Below are 23,267 nucleotides of genomic sequence, written 5' to 3' on the forward strand. Positions count from 1 at the left end.
AAATTTATTGGTAACACTTTATTTGCCAGATTGGTCAAATTCCTGCTAACTTTCCCTCACTAATTGGACAACTTTGAGTTATTTTATAGATAAATGCAGCAAATTCAGGGGGGCAGCCCGAGAACTGTCGCCACAGCCGGGACGCGAACCCGTATCTCCCTTACTGCAGGCGACAACGTAAACCAGTCGACTAAAGGGTCCGACCCGATCCATGCACGTTACGACATATTTTGTTTGGTTTTCATACTCATGATAAGATTTGGGGGGGGGCTGCTTTGTGATTAACCTCATTCTCTTTCTGGCAAAATGTCACATTCATCGGTGCAAGTCTTCTAAAAGGACTCCTCCTTACAGTGTTTTCACAAAGGACTTGGAACATTACATGGACACAATATATTTAAGTTACAACTAGAAGGCTGTAAAAACAATGACTTTATTTAATGACTTTTTGTTGTGGGGACAGAATTGATAGCTTGCTGGGTATATTACGGTTATTTTTCTTTTGTTTACTTATTTTATTGTATCTATTTTTCACCCCCTAGCATTTATGCTCTTGATTGTTCTTCAATGTTTGTAAGTTCATTAATGTTGTTATTGAAAAATCTGGAGCGACGGAATTTAATGTGCTGCATATAACACAGACTCTGGCATTGTCAAATGCCATCTTTTTTGTTTATTTTGTCTCCTTTTTATTTTTGTTTTCTATTGTCTATGTCTTTTGCTCGTACCTTTGTACATGAAAATGTGTTCAATAAAGAATGAGAAAACTGGAGCGACGGAAGGCTTAACCAATCAGCGCTCTTATGTACCGTTCGTCATCACTGTGGGACGTGCGTTTAGTTGCGTCTGGAGGCGGTACTGACTCAGTCCAGTCAGCACAGTTTTTCTGTTCCACGCCCACCGCGTCTGAAACTCCCATTTTAACTTAGCAACTCCTCTTCCTCCGGCGCCATCTTTAGTGCTCGGAGATGGCGGACACGGAGGGTGAGGCAGCGATGAGCTCTTATGTTCTTTTAAAGTCTCGATAAGCCTTCATTTTATTGAATGTCTTAGCCATTATAAAATAGTTAGAGTGATCGAGGACTGTCCTATGTTAAAGCTAGCTACTCGCCTACTTTCAGTCAAATTCCTTGGCGTGTAAGGGCAGCATGAGCGCCAGGTATTCAGCATGTATTGTAAAGCTCAAGCTGCTTGCGGTCCTCCGGTTTCTGATTTCCGTCCGTGCGTTATCCGAACCGCGTATCCTGCTCTCCGGGTGGCGGGGATGCAGGAGCCTGTCCCAACAGTCATTGGGCGGCAGGCGAGGAGACACCCTGGACAGGCCGCCAGGCCATCACAGGGCCGACACACGCTGGGATTCGGCAAATTATGTCTTTTGATTTGTAATGATCCGTTCCTGCTGACTGACGTATGAGCGCTGCTGTTAGAACCCGAGTAGACAGACGGACGTCTGGCTGTATAACAGCCACCACACAACGTGGTCTTAGGCCGCGGCGTTAAACTTTAGTTTAGCGGTAAGTGGTCGGGCTATTTTAGCTATCGAGATATTGCTAAATTAGATGATTTAGTAATAGACTTCGTCCGTCAGCCAACAGCTCATATCCAATTATGCGTGGCCCAACATGAAATTTACACAAATGGCCCGTTGCTTAGTTAGCCTTAGCAGCATAATGCTAACTAGCTGGAGTCGACCACGTGCTGGTGGAATGACCACGTGTGTGTCCTTTCCGGTGTGGGACATGGCAGCAGTAGTTGAATCTTTCGCACTGCGTCTAGACGATACGTGTCTGAAAATGTCAACTTTATAATATCTTTCAACAGTCGCAGTGAAGAAGAAAAGAAAAGCAAAGAAAGTTGCTGAAGATGAAGTTGGGGTATGTCACCAAGACTTTACCTGCTGAGGTCATACGTGGCAATGGAGATTGTAACTGTACATGACATTTGCATGCAATTGATTATTTTAGAATATTCTTTGTTTGCCATACCTTTTTATTAAGACTGAATCTTGTCACCCCCTGCGTGATTTAAAAAAAAAAGATATGTAGTCGGATTAGTACTTAAAGGGACTTTGCTTTTTATCAGGACATCCAAGAGAGTGGCGATTTCTTCATCAAACCAGAATCAAAAGTGCCCTGCCTGGACACCTCTCAGTGGCCGCTGTTGCTTAAAGTGAGTAACCTTATTGTTTTTAAGTAATTTCCTGCATATTTGGATACTTCTTAGGCAGGTTGGTATTCGAACATAATTTCAGTACTTTAATGCTTTTTCGTGCACAGCCATGTCGAGTTTTTACATACAGTATCTTGACTAACTATCCTGTAGTGTAGCTTCAGACAACATCCAAATTTGATGAGTCCTTAACAATTTATTTCAGTGAAGAAGAACAGTACTGAAAGAAAATTCGATTATTGTAGTGTTTACAGCAGCAGAGATTCTGGAGATGCTGATCCTTTTTCATCCACCGAGAGTGAAATAAAGCAGATGTCCACTGACATCAAATGTGTTAACCTAGGCTGTCTGGTAGAGCCATGTGAAATGATGAACTTGTTTATCCATTCTCAGAGTGCAGCTGGGCCCAGGCTTTGCAGCCCCCTGTTTTCTGTTCTGGTAACAGGGAGGGGGGTCCAGTGGTCTGGCCTTGGTGCTATCCCAGTGTTCTACTGGGCTGGCTAGCTGGGGCCATGCTATTAGGAGCAAGGTCTGTGACCTGGCAATAACAAAGATGAGTGTAACAGTCTGATCACATGCTACCATGGCATCCCTAGCAGAAATAAAATTTAATTAACTGGTAAAATTTTAAAAAACGACACGCAATCGTGGTTGAGAAACAAGTTTGTTTGCTTTAAGGGACAGAATCCCCCTTTTTTTTAACAATCTTTTCAACAGTTAGCTGATAAATGACATTGAGAGCATTGAAGAGCAAATTTTGGTTAAAAAAACATTACCCTCAGCTTAAGTTAACATTATGAAAGCCTGTTGTCAATGTTTAATAAGATCAGTACCTTAAATCAGGGGTCAGCAACCTTTTGGATGTCCCATGCCACTTCACAAAGTTTAAAAAAAAATTTTTTCGCAAACCCGAGTGCCAGTTCATTGTCATAATGAGCATTTATTTATTTATTTACGGCTGCTGCTTGTCTCCCCATCTAGATTCTGCATGTCAAAAGATCTGCGCTCTACACACACACACACACTTTATTTGTGCAAATGTGTGAATTCTAGAACTGAATGAATTCTAATCTAGGGCACAAAAAATAATTCAGTCTTACCGATTTAGTGTGACCCTTGAACGTTGTTTACAGACACTCGTCAGGAGCTACGCTGAATACCGACGCATCTTTCAAGGCAGGAATTTGCTGGTGCCTTGCATTTTTAGCCATGTCTGTAATGCGCCTTGATACAGTTCTCACAGAAACAGGCATTTCTTTGGTCCTGTTGATGATCGTGTCTTTGTTTGGTAACCCATCAAATATGACCTGCGAACTGCTGAGGAAAGCCTCTTTATAGTCTCTCCATCAGAGAATGGCTTTAAGCAATGCACTGTGGGACTTCATAGCCGCCCTCTGTAGCTTGGTTTTGGGCGGCATTTAGGGTTGTTAACAAGTTGCTTTGCTTTACATACTGGGCCGCTGTCCTTGTGATTGATTCAGCTTTATCAGCCTTGTCTTTGATGTTTTTCTCCTGCCAAGTTTCAAAATTATGCTTTACACTTGAATTTCGACACACGTTTTCACAGCAGAGTGCATGCAGCTCGGTCCTTTAACCAAATCCATCGTTTGGCCCAGATGGCTGAAAGAGGCAAATATTAGACAATATTGCTTCTGTCATCATCAGTTTTTCTTGACAAAGAAAAAAAGAAAGCTAGCTAGCTGTAGTCACTACCGCTGTAATAGTACGCTACTCAGCAGATCAGCGGAAGGGGGGAGGAGTATTAGACCGTGTCTATTGTGTGCACTCTCTTGCTGTCAGACCAAGTCATTTCTAAATTATTTATTATTTTAAATGGAATTGTTGGTTTAGTTCACCATTAGGCTAAATTTCATGGGGGGGGGGGTTGTTATCAAAAAAGTATATTAAAAAGAGTTTCTGTTTAATTGCTCCATGTGCCTGTGTTACTGGCCTTGTGTTCCACAGTGGGCACGAGTGTCATCAGTTGCAGACCCCTGCCTTATTCTGCTATGTAAGCTGACCTCACATTGTTAAAGATGACTCAACCTAACTAGTTCTTCCTCATTGAGAAATGCTTTTTCTCATAACATGACCCCTTCCCCCACAGAATTTTGATAAACTTAATATCAGGACGGCTCATTACACTCCCCTACCCAATGGCTCCAATCCTCTGAAGAGGAGCATCCAAGACTATGTCAGGTAATACTCTGGACAACTTCTCCAGCCTCATCTTAAACATGAAGTAAAATTGTATATTAGCTTTAAGTACCACGCGTGTCAGATTAAATGAACCATCACTGATGTATCATATGCAGGCCACATGATGACTTGAATAGATGGCATTAGCACCATGTGCAAAGATGACCAGTATCTATCACCCATGTCTGATGGCCTGTGTCCTCCCACGTGTAGAGAACCTCTAACCTGTTTTATATACCTGTCAGTCTGTGGGGACGGAAAAGTTACAACACTAATGCAAAACGTTTATTTTTTATTTTTTTTATGTAGACTACGGCTGTCATTTTTTTTATCTGAAATGTGAACATTCTTTCGAATGTGGGGGCAAATGTTAATGTCGAACTGTCATAACTTATTAGAAGTCCAGTTAACTGGAGTTGAGAACCAACTACAATCAGCATTGCCTGCTGCTAACTGGTGACTGTAGTTTCCATAAGCAGTACTAGTCAAGCTAACAGACTGTCCTTCGTGTCACTGCAGTGCCAGGGCAGAAGAGTTTTGTGGCTACAGATGAGATGTTAAAACGTGATGGTTGTCGTTTATTCCCTCTATGAGTGGATTTATGAATGTACCCTAGGTCTTCTTGAATATCACATATGTCTGGTCAGCAACATCGAGGGCTCTCCTGCACTCTGACATCTTTTGTAGACTTGCCTGTGTTGTTGCCATGATCACTTGTTCAGGTCTGGCTTCATCAACCTGGATAAACCAGCCAACCCATCATCTCATGAAGTGGTGGCCTGGATCAGACGGATTCTCAGAGTGGAAAAGACGGGTCACAGTGGAACCCTCGACCCAAAGGTCACAGGCTGCCTGATAGTCTGTGTGGACAGAGCAACACGCCTGGTCAAATCACAGCAGAGTGCTGGTAGGTGCTTATAAGACCCTGGAGAAAATTGGATAACATTTCATTCGATAAAAGAAATTTAGAGCACCAGCTAAATGTTCATAAAATTGTACCTACTTTTGTGTGGATGCAGGGCTGGGGTCAGTGCATGAACAAGTGATGTAAATCAACTTCAAAACTTTGAAAGATTGGATATTTCAAACTCTCGGTACCAATGAAGAGTGCTTTTCAAATTTTGAACAAAGTCCACTGAAACCACCCCTGGTTTGAGAACGTTAGTTGGAACCAAGCTGACAGCTGTCAGAACAGTAAAAATGTTAACGGCCCCTCCTTACTACTCTTCTGCTGTGTCTTACAGGCAAAGAGTATGTGGGAATTTTACGGCTGCACAATGCAATTGAAAATGAACATGCTCTTGCTAGGGTAAGTCTTCACTGAAGAACTTAATGGTTTCCGTGTTTTAATAGACCCATGTCAACTGCAGGTAATGTAGCCACTGCAACCAAGTCTCCAGTCTTGACAACAAAACCGTCCATAATCCAAGCTGCGGGTTGACCCAGATATGTAAAAAAAAAAAAAACACAAAATTTTACACACATTTTGACTTTTCTTTGTCCTCTCGTGATGATAGCGCTTATGATCATGGATTAAATGGGAATTAAATTCAAATTATGACGTGAGATCACAACTCTTGGACGCAAGTCCTGAAAAAATAAATATAAATAAAACAGCTCTTGCCTAACATGCTTTGTATGCATGATAGCAACTCAGCTATAGAATAAAAACAAGTTTTACAAAAAAAAAAAGAAGAAAAGTGTAGGGGCATCCGGGTGGCGTAGCGATCTATTCCGTTGCCTACCAACATGGGAATCGCTGGTTCAAATCGTCGTGTTACCTCTGGCTTGGACGGGCGTCCCTACAGACACAGTTGGCCACGTCTGCAGGTGGGAAGCCGGATGTGGGTATGTGTCCTGGTCGCTGCACTAGCGTCGCCTTTGGTTGGTCGCAGTACCTGTTTGGGGGAAGGGGAACTGGGGGGAGTAGCGTGATCCTCCAACGCGCTACGTCCCCCTGGTGAAACTCCTCACTGTCAGATGAAAAGAAGCTGCTGGCGACTCCACATGTATTGGAGGAGACGTGGTAGTCTGCAACCCTCCCTGGGTCAGCGTGGGGGGGGGGGGGTGGAGCAGCGTCTGGGACAGCTCAGAAGGGTGGGGTAATTGGCCGGATATGATTGGGAGAAAAAAAAACCTAAAATAAAATTGTTACTGGTGTGTGACTTTTCACATCAACTTCTTCACAACAAAATGGGTGAGCCGGGAGTCTGCATGATTCTCATGCCTCACATGAGTACATGGGTAGTCAAGTTGGTATATAGCAACCTCACTTAAGTGCTACCCAACCGTAACCCTGTCCGATGCTGTATAGGGCATTGGCTGAGAATTGGAATAGGCAGCAGCTGCCGGTAATGAAGATGTTTATGGAGACTCTATTAATGTTGACTTATCCAAAGTTTAGCTTCCCTTCGTTTGCTCCACGTTCGACTGCCTTCTGCTTCTACATGTTGCGTATTTGTATTTGCATGGCACAATGTCATTGGTCACAAATAAGTGGGCACTCTATTTTATGCATGGGTTGTCCAAATGCTGCAGAATTGATGCTGTTACTGATTCATAATCACTTTAAAAATTAATCAAGATTGTCTTTTCTTACTTTTTTTTTTTTTTTTAGTTAATTGTGCAGCCCTGCTTGACAACATCACAGAGGTCAGGGGGAAAATTGAGACTTCAAAAGTACCTTGGGCATATGTTTGGGCAATTGGACATCTTTCCTTTGCAATGTCATGAATCTGATGTCGACCGATTTTAACATTGCTGTTAACCAAATTCACAAAGAAATTGCCTACAGAAAATACACGTAATCTATTATTTCTCATTTAATTAATCAATTTAAGGCGATTTAAAATCTGTATGATTGTGGCCTGATTGGGTTTCAGAACGAAACAACAAGACATGCTCTGTAGCCTGAAATCAATGTCTGAATAATACACATAAGGAAAAGAACAGGAGCTGCTTATGGTCATCTATATGGTTCCCCCTCATGTATATCTATACGGGTCCCCCTCATATATATCTATATGGTTCCCCCTCATGGGCGGCACAATGGTGCAGTGGTTAGCGTGGTCGCCTTGCAGCGAGAAGGTCCTGGGTTCGAGCCCCGGGGTAGTCCAACCTTGGGGGTTGTCCCGGGTCGTCCTGTGTGGAGTTTGCATGTTCTCCCCGTGTCTGTGGGTTTCCTCCGGGGGCTCCGGTTTCCTCCCATAGTCCAAAGACATGTAGGTCAGGTCGGCCGTACTAAATTGTCCTTGGGGGTGTGTGTGCGTGCGCGCCTGCCCTGTGTGATGGTTTGGCAGCCTGTCCAGGGTGTCTCATGTCTCCCTGCCTGCTGCCCAATGACTGCTGGGATAGGCTCCAGCATCCCCATAAGGATAAGCGGTTCGGAAAATGGATGGATGGATAATTCCCCCTCATATATATCTGTATGGTTCCCCCTCATATATATCTCTATATGGGTCCCCCTCATATACATCTATACAGTTCCCCCTCATATATACATATCTCTATAAGATTCACCCTCGTATATATCTATGGGTCCCCCTCCTCACTCTGTGCCACGAGCAGTTCATTAACAAACACTTCCGTCCTTTCTCTACCATGCTAGCGTCCAAACTTAACTGATTGTCCGCTGGAATTTATTGGAAACCCTTGAGGCGTCAATGACATACATATATGATGTACAAATACTGAATTTGCGTTAGATTGCCTGAAATCTTATTTCCCCCTGCCAAGGTTGGTCCCGTGTTTCCTTGATGGAAGGAGCTAAGAAGGGGCAACAAGGCTTCTTTCCCTTTTTGTCAAGTAGAAAATCTGAGCACTTGGCATGGCAGCCACAAAAAAAACTTAAGGGTCACATTTGCTCTAAAGAAACCTTAACTGGTCTATTTCAATACAGGGGTGCACCCCAAGTGTCAACATTACACCTTGGTCAGTGCTGAGTGAAGTGACTCATTCCTTCTCTGTAGTTGTGTTAATGGTCTCTCCTCTTACAGGCTTTAGAAACCCTGACCGGAGCCTTGTTCCAGAGGCCGCCCCTCATTGCAGCCGTGAAGCGTCAGTTACGAGTACGAACTATCTATGAAAGCAAGCTGATTGAATATGACTCGGAGAAGAGGCTGGGTAAGAAGAAGAGCATCTCTCTTCAGAAAATACCATCTTAATTCATAAAAGACAGGGGGAATGAAGTTTAAGCATCAGGATTATGTTTTCATCTGGGTTTAGAATTGAAAGGTTTTTTTATGCTGAATGTGTGTTTCAGGTATTTTCTGGGTCAGCTGTGAGGCAGGGACGTACATCCGGACGCTGTGTGTCCACCTGGGCCTTCTGCTGGGAGTGGGTGGTCAGATGCAGGAGCTGAGGAGAGTGCGCTCAGGAGTTCTAGGGGAGAAGGTAAACCAGGATCCACTCTGTTCAGGTTTATCAGAGGTTGTACCACTGGCAGGGCAACGTAAAACTAACTTGACTGGCAACTAGCTTACCCTTGAGGAATTTCTTCAGCTTTCAGCTCGGTAAAGTCTTGTGTTTAGTCTCTTCCTGTACATTTCCAGAGACTACAGATCCAAAGTGTTGAGTTCAGCTCTGGGTTTCTGTCCCAGTCTGGTAATTGAACTTTGGAACAGCAAAGCGGACAGAGGTTCCTGTTCTGGTGTCACCTTCATATGGCATTGGATGACACTCTTCCCAACATGTTACTAGTCATGGGCAGCTTATCTGTTGTATGGGGGGGGGGGCAGTTTTGAAGTCTTGTGGGCAAGGTGAAAAATATCATCTGCAAAATGGAAGGACCCCGAGCTCTTTTTGGGGAAGCTAAACAATGTTTTAGTGCTCTGCACAACTTCTACTTTATCACTTCATGTCTTTCCCAGATCTGCCTGAAAGGAATGTTAAGTCATGGTAAAAAATGGTTAGGAAGATAGATTTTGACATAAACTGACAATTCATGATTGAAAAGGAAGAGCTCATACCGTTAAAACACCATAATGACATGAACATAATACACACACACACACACACCGACTCATTTTTTGAAGGACTTCTTGAAGACCAAATCTTGGCTTTATAAAGAAAATAATTTAATTTGAACATTTTGATAAAAACCCATTGAAATAAAACAAGGTAGGCTGTTTTTAACATCTATTAAAATAAAACATTTTTTTTCAATGTTTTAGATGAAATTGTAACATTTAATAAAATGTAATCACATTTGTAAATGTGACTTGTATTTAAATACCATGGAAATTAGAATAAACTAGTCTATTGGTCATTCTAATATAAAGTGGGCCATCCATCTCATGGTGAAAAAACGACCATATAGCTTATCAAAATGTCAGCAACTGCATAACCACTGAAGTGACGTGAGGCTGTAGAACAGTCTTGAAACAAATCTGACAGGGGGCAAACAGGCTGGATCGTTTCGGTCAGGAAGGCAACACTCGTTTTACACATTATTATATTTGGCGCCATCTTTTGTTTTGAATGTATATTGACATTTAAAAGTCTAGACCAGGGTTCCCCAGTCGGCTCTGTGCATAACTGTAGTCCACTGATTTGCGGTTTCTACTTCAGCAGTAATACCAGTTTCCTGTTGTTGGCGTGTGCTGTTGACAGTGGCATATTTTTGGCGATGCCTGCAAGATTTACCATTCATAAATGTCAACTACACGCACAGAATTGTCGACAAACGTTCACCTGCACCTACCAGCAAACGAGTGAAAAGTTTCAAGTTGTACATATCAAGTTATGTCCACAACTGCGTCTTTTCACCCGTTTGCTGGTAGGTGACAGTTCTGTGTATGTCGTTGACATTTATCCATGGTAAATCTTGCGGGCATCGCCAAAAATATGCCACTGTCAACAGCACACGGCAACAAACAGGAAACTGGTATGACCGGTGCAGTAGAAACCAGAAGTCAGTGGACTACAGTTATGCACAGAGTGGATCAGTTTTCCCTAGGGGCCAGATTTTGCTGTTAGAGCCCCCGCACTATGGACCGCTTCCTGTTGAACTAAGACGAGTCTGTAGCTTCTTTTAAATCTCGTCTTAAAACTTGGCTTTTTTATGAAAGCTTTTACAAATGTTTCTTCATACTGTTTTTAGTTTTATTTGGCCTTGTCTGGTTTTGTCTTTGTAAAGGTCTTTGTAACATTGTTTTAGAAAAGTGCTATATAAAGTTATTATTACCTGTTGTGCACTCACACGAATTGCACTAAGACGACATGCACACTTTACTGTTTTACTGTTTAGTGTGCTACATTGTCTGTACGTTGACACCTGAATACATGTTGAGTCGTGAGTCTGGCGTGTCACCTTCACAATAGAATTGTATGTTGAATGACAAAATATAAAATGTATGTCCTTCAATCAAACTAAATTCTGACTATGCTCTTGGTTTGTGCTGCTGTTTCCCCAGGACAACATGGTGACCATGCATGACGTACTGGATGCCCAGTGGCAGTTTGACCACAACAAAGACGAGTCTTACCTGAGGAGAGTTATCTTCCCACTTGAGAAGCTGCTGGTCTCCTACAAGAGGCTGGTTATGAAAGACAGCGCAGTGAGTCCACCTTAAACAGTTCTGAGCAGCTAAAACAGTAGAGTCAAAGTGGTGCCACTGAAAGAGAAAATGCTGAATTTAAATTTTCTTTGTTTCCCCCAAACCACAAATTGGCATAAAAAACTTTTACCTGCTGCTTAAGTCTGTTCATCAGAAGTTTTGGAAGTGTGAACATGATGTTGAAAAAACAAACTAGATGAACCCTAACACCCAATTTTACCATAGATATAAGTCATGTGGGAAAGGGAGTTGGTTTTTTGATCAGTAGCTTTCTCTTCAAGGTGAATGCTATCTGCTATGGGGCAAAAATTATGCTCCCTGGTCTCCTGAGGTATGAGGACGGAATTGAAGTTAATCAGGATATTGTTGTCATAACGACCAAGGGCGAAGCGATCTGTATAGGTAAGTAATAGACCATCAATCATTGAGGTTCTAACATTGGAGATGCACAACTTGGATTGTTGAAGTTGCTTGAGTTGTATGCATATAGATGACAACTGAACTGGTGATTTTGTCAAAATGAAGCCATAGGATGATCTAAATGGACTGCAGTAGCACTCTGCCATGTTGACCTGGTATCTATCACCCTTGTCTGATGGCTTCTTTAAATAAGATTTGTCTTGGCATTGAAGAATTTAATTGACTAAGAAGATTAATTTTGATTTATGAATAAGTTCTATCATGGAAATGTTGGATCATAACCAGCCCACTTGCTATATCTGAAGTGTAATATTTGAGCCCGAATGTTATTTTCATTCTTGCGCAGCTGTTGCCCTGATGACCACTGCTGTAATCTCCACATGTGACCATGGTCTGGTAGCCAAAATTAAGAGGGTCATCATGGAGCGAGACACATATCCTCGGAAATGGGGTCTGGGACCCAAGGTTAGAACTCTGATGCTGTTGATGTTTTCTCAGCACCATTAGTCTTAGATTGAATTTCATTTGGTCTGTTTTTGGGGAGAAGGGACTGAAACAAACTTCAAGACTGTCAAATTGATAACTGAACAATTCTCTGTTGATATCTTTGTTAATCCAAGGTAAATATTTATAAACTGATTTTTTTATATTATTCAAAAGGCCAGCCAAAAGAAAATGATGATTCAGAAAGGTCTTCTGGACAAACATGGTAAACCCAATGGCAGCACCCCAGCAGACTGGAAGAATGAGTACATTGACTACAGGTACACACCATATCCTAACCACACTTTTTTTGCTAGCTGAGGCCATAGCCATGCTTGGCCATGTTGGCATGACTGTATTTGACATGAACACCTGGTTGTAAATGAAATAAATAAATACAAATCAGTTTAGTGCCATGAGCATGAAGTAGACAGAGGAATTCATTCACTGGTTCTAATGGGGGGGTTGTTTTGTTTTTTTCATGAGCTGCGTAGTATCCGGACCTGGAAAAGATGGATATGATAGAGAGCCAGGTGGCAGACAGTTATCTCTTATTGGGCTGTTTGGTGCTCTTTGAGGGAGTCAGTCTGCTATAAAAAGTCTCAGCTCTCAGCTTTAGTGTGGCCTGCAGTCTGAAGTGCTGCCTGCTGACCTGAGAACAGTTAAAACAGGCTTACAACTAACCTGTTAGCCTAATGATTCCCACTTATTAGAAATTAGATGCTCGGCTGTCATCAGGAAAGTAGTTGACCACAACAGACCTGTTTTGATGTCTGTTTTGGGCTTGGTACAGATATAACTGATAGTTACACATGAAGTATCCAGACCAGATTTACAGAGACTCGCCGTAAAACTGGACTAGTTTGTGTAATGATTCTGGTTTGTCTAATGATAAACTTGACTACTTAGCAGTGCATATTTGAATTTAAAGGAAGCATTTGGTCAAATTTATTAAGCATATCTGCTCTTTCAAATTCATTTGAATTGTTTTAATGAAGCAATTTGCTCATGTAGAAAATAATCCTAGCTTGTTTTCCACCACACCAGTGTCTCCAAGGTATCAAAGGAGTCGGCCCAGACTGAGTCATGTGACACACCTTCAGGAAAGGTATGCTGTAGTATTTCTATTTAACTCTAGACAAGGACATGTGTAGGGCTGGACTGCAATAGTGGGGCCAGCTCTACACATGCGGTTAATCGTGAGTAGAGTTTCACCACTGGTCGGATGGCTGAGTTGGACCCTCCCCGTTCGCCGTTGCTTTTTCAAAATTAATTCAGCATGAGCACTTCTCTGTTACATCATCAGCTGTTTACTGAACCAATGTCAAAACAGCCGCTTTATTAATGTAGTTGTGCAAAAACAGCCATTAAATAAATGTAGGCACGGTCCAGCCATATACTAGGTTTTAACCCAGTCTTGTTTATTTTTACAGCATGAGGCCAGCAAAGGTTCATGCTTGCGTTGGATTCCTGGGGGAAGTGTACAAAAGGAAAGTTGCCCATCAGTCAGGCCACATTTTCTAGTCAGAGTAGTGGCAAATTGTTCTTTAGGGATACACTGCCCTCCCCCAAGACCCCCCCCCCTTTCTTCTTCCTCCTCCTCCTCCATCCCAGTATTCATGGACATGTGCCCATGCCTGTCACCATCCCAGGCTTCATTAATGTTGTTGGACATAATTTTAGAATTGTACAGTCAAAAACCTAATGACTTTTGGTAATGAGAAACCTAACTTGATTGAATCTCCTGACTGGACTTCAGCACAGTCCAGTGGGAGAATCATTAAAGCTTCATGAGCTATAGCATATCTTTTTGAAAATATAAATTCACAGTATAGTCAAACATGTTTGAAACATGCTTTCTTTCGAGTTAAAATTACTTTATTTTGCTTTTCCTCAAATACGTTTACTCCAGAAGTACACTGATGTAGTTAATGCTACAGAACTGCCAGGCTACAGGACTTCCTGCTCTCAAGTGTAGAAGTTTAAAGATAGTTGGGATGTACTGTCAACCGTAAAAAGTAGTTCCTGTTTAAAACATATTTTGAATTAACAGAGTAAATGAACATAGTGATTACTGCCCTGTGCTTCCTGTTTTTGAAAGTGAGATATATCATGGTTTCAGAGTATTGATTTCCCCCATTGGACTGAAGTTCAGTGAGAGGATTCAGCCATTTTTTTTATTATTTAAAGTTAATTGCCATTTTTCAATTTTAACAAAACAATCAACATCTGTGAGGTCTTTGTATGGTTCTAAATTATGCCTTTTTTTCTTTTCTTTTTTTTTTACTAGAGGTCTAGTTTTTTTTAAAAAGTAATCCTGTCCTTAAAAGCTGATATGCTTCCCGGGACATGCACCGATCAGCCAAAACATCAAAACCACTGACAGGTAAACGAAGAGCATTGATTTTCTTGTTACAACGGGACCTGTCAATGTGTGGGCTCTAACAGGCAGCAAGTGAAAAGTCAGTTCTTTTGACCCCCCCCCCTTTTCTTTTCTTTTTCTCCAATTGTACTTGATCAATTACCCCACTCTGCCAAGCCATCCCGGTCACTGCCCCACCCCTCTTCCGATCCGGGGAGGGCTGCAGACTACCGCATACCTCCTCCGATACATGTGGACTCGCCAGCTGCTTCTTTTCACCTGACTGAGGAGTTTCACCAGGGGGACGTAGCATGTGGGAGGATCCCGCCCCCACCCCCCAAACAGACGCGCCGACCGACCAGAGGAGGTGCTAGTGCAGCGATCAGGACACATACCCAGCTTCCCACCCACAGACATGGCCAACTATGTCTGTAGGGACACTTGACCAAGCCAGAGGTAACACAGGGATTCAAACCGGTGATCTCTGTGTTGGGTGAACAGTCAGTTCTTAGGGTTGAAGTACTGGAAGTAGGAAAATTGGCCAAGTGTAAGGATCCGAATGACTGACAACCGCCAAAATGTGATGGTAGACGACTGGGTCAGCATCTCCAAAACGGAAGGTCTTGTGGGGTGTTCCCGGTATGCAGTAGTCAGTACCTACCAAAAGTGGTCCAAGGAAGGATAATCGGTGAACCAGCGACAGGATCATGGGTACCCAAGGCTCACTGAAGTGTGTGAGGAGTGAAGGATAGCCTGTGTGGTCCATTCCCACAAGAGCTACTGTAGCACAAATTGCTGAAAAAGTTGATGCTGGCTGTGACAGACAGGTTTCAGAACACAGTGCATCGCAGCTTGCTGTGTATGGGGTTGCATAGCTGCACACCGGTCGAGTGCCCATGATGACTCCTGTCCACCGGCAAAAGCACCTACAGTGGGCACCAGAACTAGACCATAGAGCAATGGAAGAAGGTGGCCTGGTCTAATGATTCACATTTTCTTTGACATCATTTGGACAGCCGGGTGCATGTGTGTTGTTTACTTTGGGAAGAGATGGCACCAGGATGCACTATGAGAAGAAGGCAAGCCGGCGGAGACAGTGTGATGCACTGGCCAATGTTCTGCTAGGAAACCTTGGGTCCTGGCATTCATGTGGATGTTACTTTGACACGTACCACCTACCTAAACATTGTTACAGACCAAGTACACCCCTTCATGGCAGCGACATTCCTTGATAGCAGTGGCCTCTTTCAGCAGGATAATGCTTCCTACCACACTGCAAAAATTGTTCAGGTGTGGTTTGAGTAACATGACAAAGAGTTCAAGGTGTTGCCTTGGCCTCTGAATTCCCAAGACTTGAGTCTGATCGAGCATCTGGGATGTGCTGGAAAAACAAGTCCAATCCATGGAGGCCCCAACTCACAACTTACAGGACTTAAGGGATCTGCTGCTAACGTCTTGGTGCCAGATACCAGGGGACACCTTCAGAGGTCCTGTGGAGTCTATGGCTTGATGGATCAGAACTGTTTTAGCGGCACGAAGGGAACCTACACAGTATTAGGCAGGTGGTTTTTAACGTTTTGGCTCATCGGTGTATTTAAACACCATAAATCTACTGGACTGAACATTTGTATTTTACCCAATGAAGTCATGAAATTCACTAATGAACTGGGCCCAGTGTAGCCATGTAGCTTGTGTATTGATAAACGAAGATTAAGTTGCGAACTAAGTGAGGGTTAAGGACAGGCGTTAAGGACTATTTGGTTATTACACTGGTTTGATTCGGCCCATCTGACTAACAAACTTCTTGCAGAGGAAGAGGGAGGCAATTGACAGTGACAATGATGGCGCGACCACTGCACCTTCAACTCCATCTGAGGAGGTCAAGAAGGAAAAGAAGAAGAAAAGAAAAGAGAGAGAAAAACTGGAAGAGACAACACAGGAGGAGGTTGAAGAACCTGAAACAGAGGTAAGACTTGGACATCTCACACACTTGTCCAGATTTAGATAAAGTTTTAATCCAGTGCTTCCCAGTCTTTGTCCTCGTTTACCCCCCAACCCCGCTGGTTTTCTTTTTTACCAGACAAATTACAGTCACCTGTAATGCCAGGTTTAAAACCTCCCTAATTGGAGGTTGAAATACCTGACAGATGAATGTAGTGAACTTCCTGGAAAAATGAATAACCAGGGTACTTGGAAGACCAACACTGGGAAACGGTAGTCTTAATCCTTTCAAATGATACTTCCAAAAGCTAGCCAGACAAACTTGTCATTTTGGAGAAGACTGGCGCTACAGCTAGAAAAGGAGCCCAAGCACTCCATGCGCTGGGACCCACACGCAATTTAGGATGCTCAATGATCCAGGTACAATAATCAAAGACGGTAGAATCGGTTCATCTGGATACCATATTTATTGACAAACCTATTTGTCAATAAACATGGTATCCAGATGAACTGATTCTATCCTCTTTGATTCTGTCCTAAAGGTATCTAGATCTCAGAATACAGTCTGACCCACTAGTTCGGTCACAATCTATATCAATTATAGCCATATTGTGGCACTACAACCAGTAATAGGTTTTGGCCAGTAACTTTTGTTCGTCGTAGAGGTAAACCTTGTGTACATAGATTCTTTGGAAGATGCTGACTTCAACCAATGTACCACTTTCAATTGCCTTCATTTTGATTTATATATTGGGACACACCTCTTAATCATTGAATTCAGGTGTTTTGTTCAGACCCATTTCCACAGATGTATAAAAATCAAGCAGCTAGTCATGCAGTCTGCATTTACAAACCTTTGTGAAAGAATGGGTCGTTCTGAAGAGCTCAGTGAATTCAAGCATGGTACTGTCACAGGATGCCACCTTTGCAATAAGTCAGTTGGTGAAATTTCATCCCTGCTAGATATTCCACGGTCAACTGTAAGTGATATTATTGAAAAGTGGAAGCGTTTAGGAACAACAGCAACTCAGCCACGAAGTGGCAGACCACATAAAGTCACACAGCGGGGTCAACGAGTGCTGAGGCACATAGTGTGTAAAAGTCGCCAACGTTCTGTTGACTCAATAAATGCAGGGTTCCGAACTTCCTCTGGCATTAACATCAGCACAAAAACTGCGCCGGGACTGTCATGGAATGGGTTTCCATGGCCGAGCAGCTGCATTACATCACCAAGCACAATGCCAAGCGTCGGATGGAGGACTCTGGAGCAGTGGAAATGTGTTCTGTGGAGTGACGAATCACGCTTCTCTGTCTGGCAGTCTGATGGACAAGTCTGGGTTTGGCGGATGCCAGGAGAATGTTACCTGCCTGACTGCATTGTGCCAACTGTACAGTTTGGTGGATTACGTTACAGTCATTTAGCCAATGCTTTTATCCAAAGCGACTTACAGTAAGTGCATTTAACGTAGGAAATCGGGAGAACTACTAGTCATCAGAAGTCATAAGTGCATCTAAACAAGCATTTAAGAGCAAAACCAGTGCTAAAGTAAAAGTGCAAGGATTTTTTTTTTTTAATGAGTGAATACAATAAGTGCTAAGAACAAGTAACAGGGTAGTAGTTCTTGAAGAGGTGAGTTTTCAACCTGAGCCGAAAGATGAGCAGCGACTCTGCTGTCCTGACATCAGTGGGGAGTTCATTCCACCACTCTGGGGCCAGGACAGAAAAGGGCCGTGACCGGGTTGATCAGCAGCAGGGGCCTCTGAGCGACGGGGCAACCAGGCGTCCCGAGGCAGCAGAGCGAAGTGGTCGGGTGGGGGGTGTAGGGCTTGACCATGGCCTGGAGATAGGAAGGAGCTGTTCCTTTCACTGCCCTGTAGGCTAGCACCAGAGTCTTAAACTGGATGCGAGCAGCTACTTGGAGACAGTGTAGGGATAATGGTACGGGGTTGTTTTTCAGGGGTTGGGCTAGGCCCCTTAGTTCCAGTGAAGGGAAATCTTAATGCTTCAGCATACCAAGACATTTTGGACAATTCTATGCTTCCAACTTTGTGAGAACAGTTTGGGGAAGGCCCTTTTCTGTTCCAGCATGCCTGTGCCCCAGTGCACAAAGCAAGGTCCATTAAGACATGGTTAGGTGAGTTTGGTCTGGAAGAACTTGACTGGCCTAAACAGAGCCCTGACCTCAACCCCATCGAACACCTTTGGGATGACCTAGAACGGAGAGTGCGAGCCAGGTCGTCTCATCCAACATCAGTGCCTGGCCTCACAAATGCTCTTCTGGATGAATGGGCAAAAATTCCCACAGACACACCCCAAAATCTTGTGGAGAGCCTTCCCAGAAGAGTGGAAGCTGTTATAGCTGCAAAGGAAGACCAACTCCATATTAATCCCTATGGATTTAGAATGAGATGTCATAAAAGCTCCTGTAGGTGTAATGGCCAGGTGTCCCAAAACTTTTGTATATATATAAAGTGAAACACTCAATGGTAGGGGAAGTGCTCAACACATATATATATATTATATATATGTAGCGGGGGGTTTCCCTTTTTTTTTTTTTTCGGAAACCGTTGATGAAAGTGCTCAACAAATGAGGAGCGGAATATTAATAAGATAGATGTAGGCAAAAAAAAAAGATCATAGCAGAACAAGCCTGTTTCGTGTGTTGCGCATTCATCAGCTGCCAAGTTGACTATACCACAAAGAAAAAAACTGAATAAATGCTATGTTGCCTCGCACCACACCCCTAGTTGCGGTGCACAGCAACCAATGGGAGGGTAGGAAACATTTGAAAAATACCATCAGGGACATTACAACCAACGAGGAAGGAGCTGGAGCTCGATTTTAAAAAGTCAGGGCTTAAAGGGGCGGGGGCACTGTTGGAATAGCATACTTTTAAAATATAACAAAATAAAATGGCATCCAATGGGGTACTTAATGATATATAGTGGAGTGGGTCTGGAGCACAGCCCAAAGAGCAGACAGGCAAAACAAAAATACCATATCAATAATGGTCATCACATGTATATCATCCAATGGGGGGAGGGGGCGGTATGGAATAATAAACCGGCAAGAGAAGTCGAGAGAATAAAAAAGAAAATGTGCAGTAAATTCTCAAACAATTGGGCTAAAAATTTCAATCGCAGCAAACAAAACCACGTTGACGTCCTTGACATCTCATTAGTCCTTAGAAATGGTACATACAGGCTGTACATGAAGCCCAATAACACACCGCAATACATCCACAGAGAAAGCAATCATCCACCCTCCATCTGGAAAAATATCCCAGCGAGCATAAACAAAAGACTCTCATGTTAATCATCCAGCGAAGCCATCTTTAATGAAGCAGCCCCCCATACCAGGAAGCCTTACAAACATGTGGATATAATTTCAGGCTTTAGTACAATCCACCATCAGCTAGCGACAGCCAGCAACAACAGCAAAAAACCACAGCAGAAAGCGTAACATCACCTGGTATAATCCTCCTACAGCGACACCGTGTGGCCTCTAATATTGGAAAGCTATTTTTCGAACTTTTGGATGAGTGCTTTACCCCAGACCATCTATTGAGAAAAATATTCAACAGGAACACAGTCAAAATGAGCTACAGCTGCAGGCCAGATGTTCAGCAGGTTATTTCATCCCACAACACAAGCATCATGGCCAAGACACACACCCCCTCACCACAGCCAGACGCCACCAACTGTAACTGCCGTGTTAAGGCATCGTGTCCTTTTGAAGGAAAATGCCAGACAGAGGGAGTCATCTACCAGGCACCGGTGACAAGAGAAGACAACTGCGATGTGGACACTTGACGTTGGACTAACAGAGGACCCTTTTAAAATGCGGTTTAACGCCCATATGAGTAGCGTCAGACGTGAACATGCAACGGCCTTAAGCCGCCACATTTGGTCATTGGTGGACAAGGACATTAGTTACTCTATTTCATGGAAAGCCCTCACAAAGAGCAATGCATATTCACCTGACAACAAAAGACGCAATCTGTGTCTAGCAGAGAACTGTTTCATTTGCAAGCCTATGTCCACCCTGAACAGTAGAAATGAATTGCCCACCAGCTGTAGACACTGAAAAATAAAATCTGCTTTGCAATTACAAATAAGCCATTGTCTTTATTATCCCCCCATTGGATGATATACATGTGATGGCCGTTATTGGATGTGGTATTTTTATGTTTTGTCTGTCTGCTCTTTCGGCTGTGCTCCAGACCCACTCCGCTAGATGACGTACCCCAATGGATGTTATTTTATTTTGTTATATTTTAAAAGCTATTCCAACAGTGCCCCCGCCCCTTTAAGCCCTGACTTTTTCCAAATCGAGCCCCAGCTCCTCCCTCGTTGGTTGTAATGTCCCTGATGTTACTTTTCAAATGTTTCCTACCCTCCCATTGGTTGTTGTGTACCGCAATTAGGGGTGTGGTGCGAGGCAATACAGCATTTATTCACTGTTTTTTTTTTTTTTCCTGTGGTATCGCCAACTTGGCAGCTGATGAATGTGTGACGCACAAAACAGGCTTGTAGTGCTATGAATTTAAAAAAAAAATCCTACATCTATCTTTATATATATATATATATATCACTGGATTATTTTTGCTCCTTATTTATTTATTTTTTTAATTGCCCAGTTCGCTATGATGTTAATTGCTTTTTTTCCCTTAAGACTGAATGGAGCTTGTATTGGATATTTAACTGTAAACATTAACTGTAAACATCATATAGAATCAACACAAAGGAATGTATTGAAATTCAAGTACTTGGACAGCGTGGGTTACGAGGTAGAGTGGGTCTTCTAGTAATTGGAAGGTCACTGGTTCGATCCCCGGCTCCTCCAGAGAGCATGTCAAAAGTGTCCTTGAACAAGACACTTAACCACTACCGCTACTGATGAGCAGGTTGGTGCCTTGCATGGCAGCCTAAGCCATCCGTGTGCGTGTGAGAATGGGTGAATGTGAAGCGTGTTGTAAAATGTTTTGAGTAGTCAGAAGACTAGAAAAGCACTATATAAACGCAGTCCATTTACTAGTGGCTAATAGATTTTTTTTTTTTTTTGTACTTTGAACACAGATTCTGTTGAACTACAGCTTTCCAATAAAAGCATCAAAATTGACTGTCAGCTTGAAAGGCATATTTCTTATGTGCACTAACAAAACCCAGGCCTATATGGTAAAGTTGCAGTTGAGTTTCAAAATCATCAAGGCCATTAAAATTAGATATCAGCTTAGACCAAGGGTGTCAAACTCCAGGCTTCGAGGGCTGCAGTGTCTGCAGGTATTTGTTCCAACCATGCACTACACCACTTGATTAAACTAGTTCCTTTCCCTCCTTGATCCAGGAGGTGAGCTAATTAGTTAAATCAGGTGGTGTAGTGCACGGTTGCAACAAATACCTGCAGACACTGCAGCCCTCGAGGCCTGGAGTTTGACACCCCTGGTTTAGACGCTGTGAAAATAGCCTTCGTGGGCTGCTTCTGAATTTGCCACCTCGTCTCTCAGGAGGCTAGCTAGCGCCATAGCAACAAAATACGCCCGGCGAGATTTCACTTCTGTCTATGGCTGTACCCCGTCAAGCCACAAGCCTCATATGTGCCCCTAACTAAAATTCTGCAGTCACAAACCAGAAAGCCAGCCATACCAATTCTGGTGTGACTGCAGCATAACATAGAATTGGCCACAACTCAACGACAAATTAAACTAATGAAACCAAAAGCTGATGCATATGCTGAGTGTTTATGAGCATACCCATAAAAAGCTGAGGTTTTACCCTAAGGGGACAACACAAGTGCAAAGTTTTTCGCTAGCAAACATCCACTTCAAAAAAGATGGATCCCAGGCATGTTGTTGTTCCACTTTGACAACCGTAGCAAGGGGAGGGGTGTGGAGCGGCTTAGTTGTGTTTTTTTAATCTACACTACCATCAGACAAATCTAGCAGTCAGAAAATCACCTAATGTAGATTCAAAGGCACAATCAGTAAAACATTTTCTGTAGTAGCCATTATCAGTGACCAGTAGGAATTGAAGCGACAGCAAGTTTGAGCGACAGTCGCTCACAGGTGACACAACTTACACTAATACAAACTCACAGTTTTGTAAGCTACCAAATATATAAATGTCAAGTAAAGAAGTAATCATGTGAAACGCTATACAGTATTTTAAGTAATCACACATGACAATGCTGCCAACCTGTCCAAGAGTAGCATGGTCAGCTCGGCGTTGTTTTTTGTGCCTTAATAGTCAAAAGTTTTTTTAGGTCAGTCTCAAATCATACCTTTTATTTATTCTAATTCATGTTTTCCTTATCAGTGAAATGGGGATGTTGGACCAAATTTGTGGTCGGAATGGGTTGTTGAAATTCCCGAGTTATGAAATTCTTGCTGGGTTAATCTAAAATTCACGTGCTTGTGACTCCTCTAAGAAACTTTTAGGGCTGAACTTTGTCTTTGTTTTCCCTGAAGGTGGGGGAAAGTGCCAAGAAGAAGAAGAAGAAGAAAAAGAAGCAGAAAGAAGAAGATGGTGGCTCAGAATGATAGTTCTGCTCAGCCCGTTAAAAAATGGACATTAAAAGGACTTGCCCAGATGCTATGGTCCACCCATCGCTCTAATCAGTCAACATGAGCAGGGTGTGGTTCTCGGACACCATGCAGTGACTTTCAACGCATCCTGGGCCGTAACTGTAATAAGCATACCGCTTTTTGGCGGGAAGGGGGAATGATGGCGTTTCGTTTGGACAATTATTTTTGTTTTTATAATGAGTTTTTTTCCTAGCTGTATATGGCCATGTAGCCTACATTTGTAATTTGAAAAATAAACTATTTGTTTTCTTACCATTTGTTGAATTGCAGTTATACAGTTGAGTTTCTCCTTAGGTGGGAGGAGCTGAGTAAAATCCTTGGTATTTGTCGACAGTTAGAATCGACTCTCACGGTGAGCCACAAAGCAACAGGACGCGGTATCTGCTTACCACATTTTATTCCCCTCATATGAACTTATACCCCTCATGAGATAAAACATTTAGCAGCTGTCTACACCAGGTACTGATGTGAACCTAGGAGATGTATGACGATATATGTTATGGCTCCTGTACTGTCTGCCTTCACACAGACTGGCTCGAGCCTGTAATGTGA

The 23,267-nt window shown here is 42.9% G+C and overlaps 1 protein-coding gene and 4 non-coding genes across 5 annotated transcripts; all 5 read left to right on the top strand.

The window, feature by feature from the left end:
• Positions 1-966: 966 nt before the first annotated feature.
• On the top strand, positions 967-22,964 carry dkc1 (dyskeratosis congenita 1, dyskerin). Its single transcript, XM_056295601.1, has 15 exons — positions 967-984; positions 1,822-1,874; positions 2,083-2,169; positions 4,277-4,368; positions 5,091-5,275; positions 5,613-5,677; positions 8,364-8,490; positions 8,630-8,760; positions 10,782-10,925; positions 11,207-11,327; positions 11,692-11,810; positions 12,006-12,109; positions 12,876-12,936; positions 16,001-16,156; positions 22,599-22,964. Exons 1-15 carry the CDS (start codon positions 969-971, stop codon positions 22,668-22,670), a joined length of 1,533 nt encoding a protein of 510 aa, XP_056151576.1. The 5' UTR covers positions 967-968; the 3' UTR covers positions 22,671-22,964.
• Positions 2,531-2,744, top strand: LOC130126941 (small nucleolar RNA SNORD17). The gene has a single exon (XR_008811788.1). It is a non-coding gene; the product is annotated as a small nucleolar RNA SNORD17 (small nucleolar RNA).
• On the top strand, positions 4,485-4,562 carry LOC130126933 (small nucleolar RNA SNORD83). Its single transcript, XR_008811780.1, has one exon. It is a non-coding gene; the product is annotated as a small nucleolar RNA SNORD83 (small nucleolar RNA).
• LOC130126940 (small nucleolar RNA SNORA36 family) lies at positions 8,928-9,060 on the top strand. The gene has a single exon (XR_008811787.1). It is a non-coding gene; the product is annotated as a small nucleolar RNA SNORA36 family (small nucleolar RNA).
• On the top strand, positions 11,450-11,526 carry LOC130126934 (small nucleolar RNA SNORD83). Its single transcript, XR_008811781.1, has one exon. It is a non-coding gene; the product is annotated as a small nucleolar RNA SNORD83 (small nucleolar RNA).
• Positions 22,965-23,267: the final 303 nt, after the last annotated feature.

This window comes from Lampris incognitus, chromosome 16, assembly GCF_029633865.1.
Source record: "Lampris incognitus isolate fLamInc1 chromosome 16, fLamInc1.hap2, whole genome shotgun sequence".
Taxonomy (NCBI): domain Eukaryota; kingdom Metazoa; phylum Chordata; class Actinopteri; order Lampriformes; family Lampridae; genus Lampris; species Lampris incognitus.

Bases quoted from the DNA above. Each gene is read 5' to 3' on its own strand.
- dkc1 (XM_056295601.1), top strand. The intron at 2,170-4,276 runs GTGAGTAACCTT...CTTCCCCCACAG, and splicing joins AGTGGCCGCTGTTGCTTAAA to AATTTTGATAAACTTAATAT. The intron at 11,811-12,005 runs GTTAGAACTCTG...ATTATTCAAAAG, and splicing joins AATGGGGTCTGGGACCCAAG to GCCAGCCAAAAGAAAATGAT.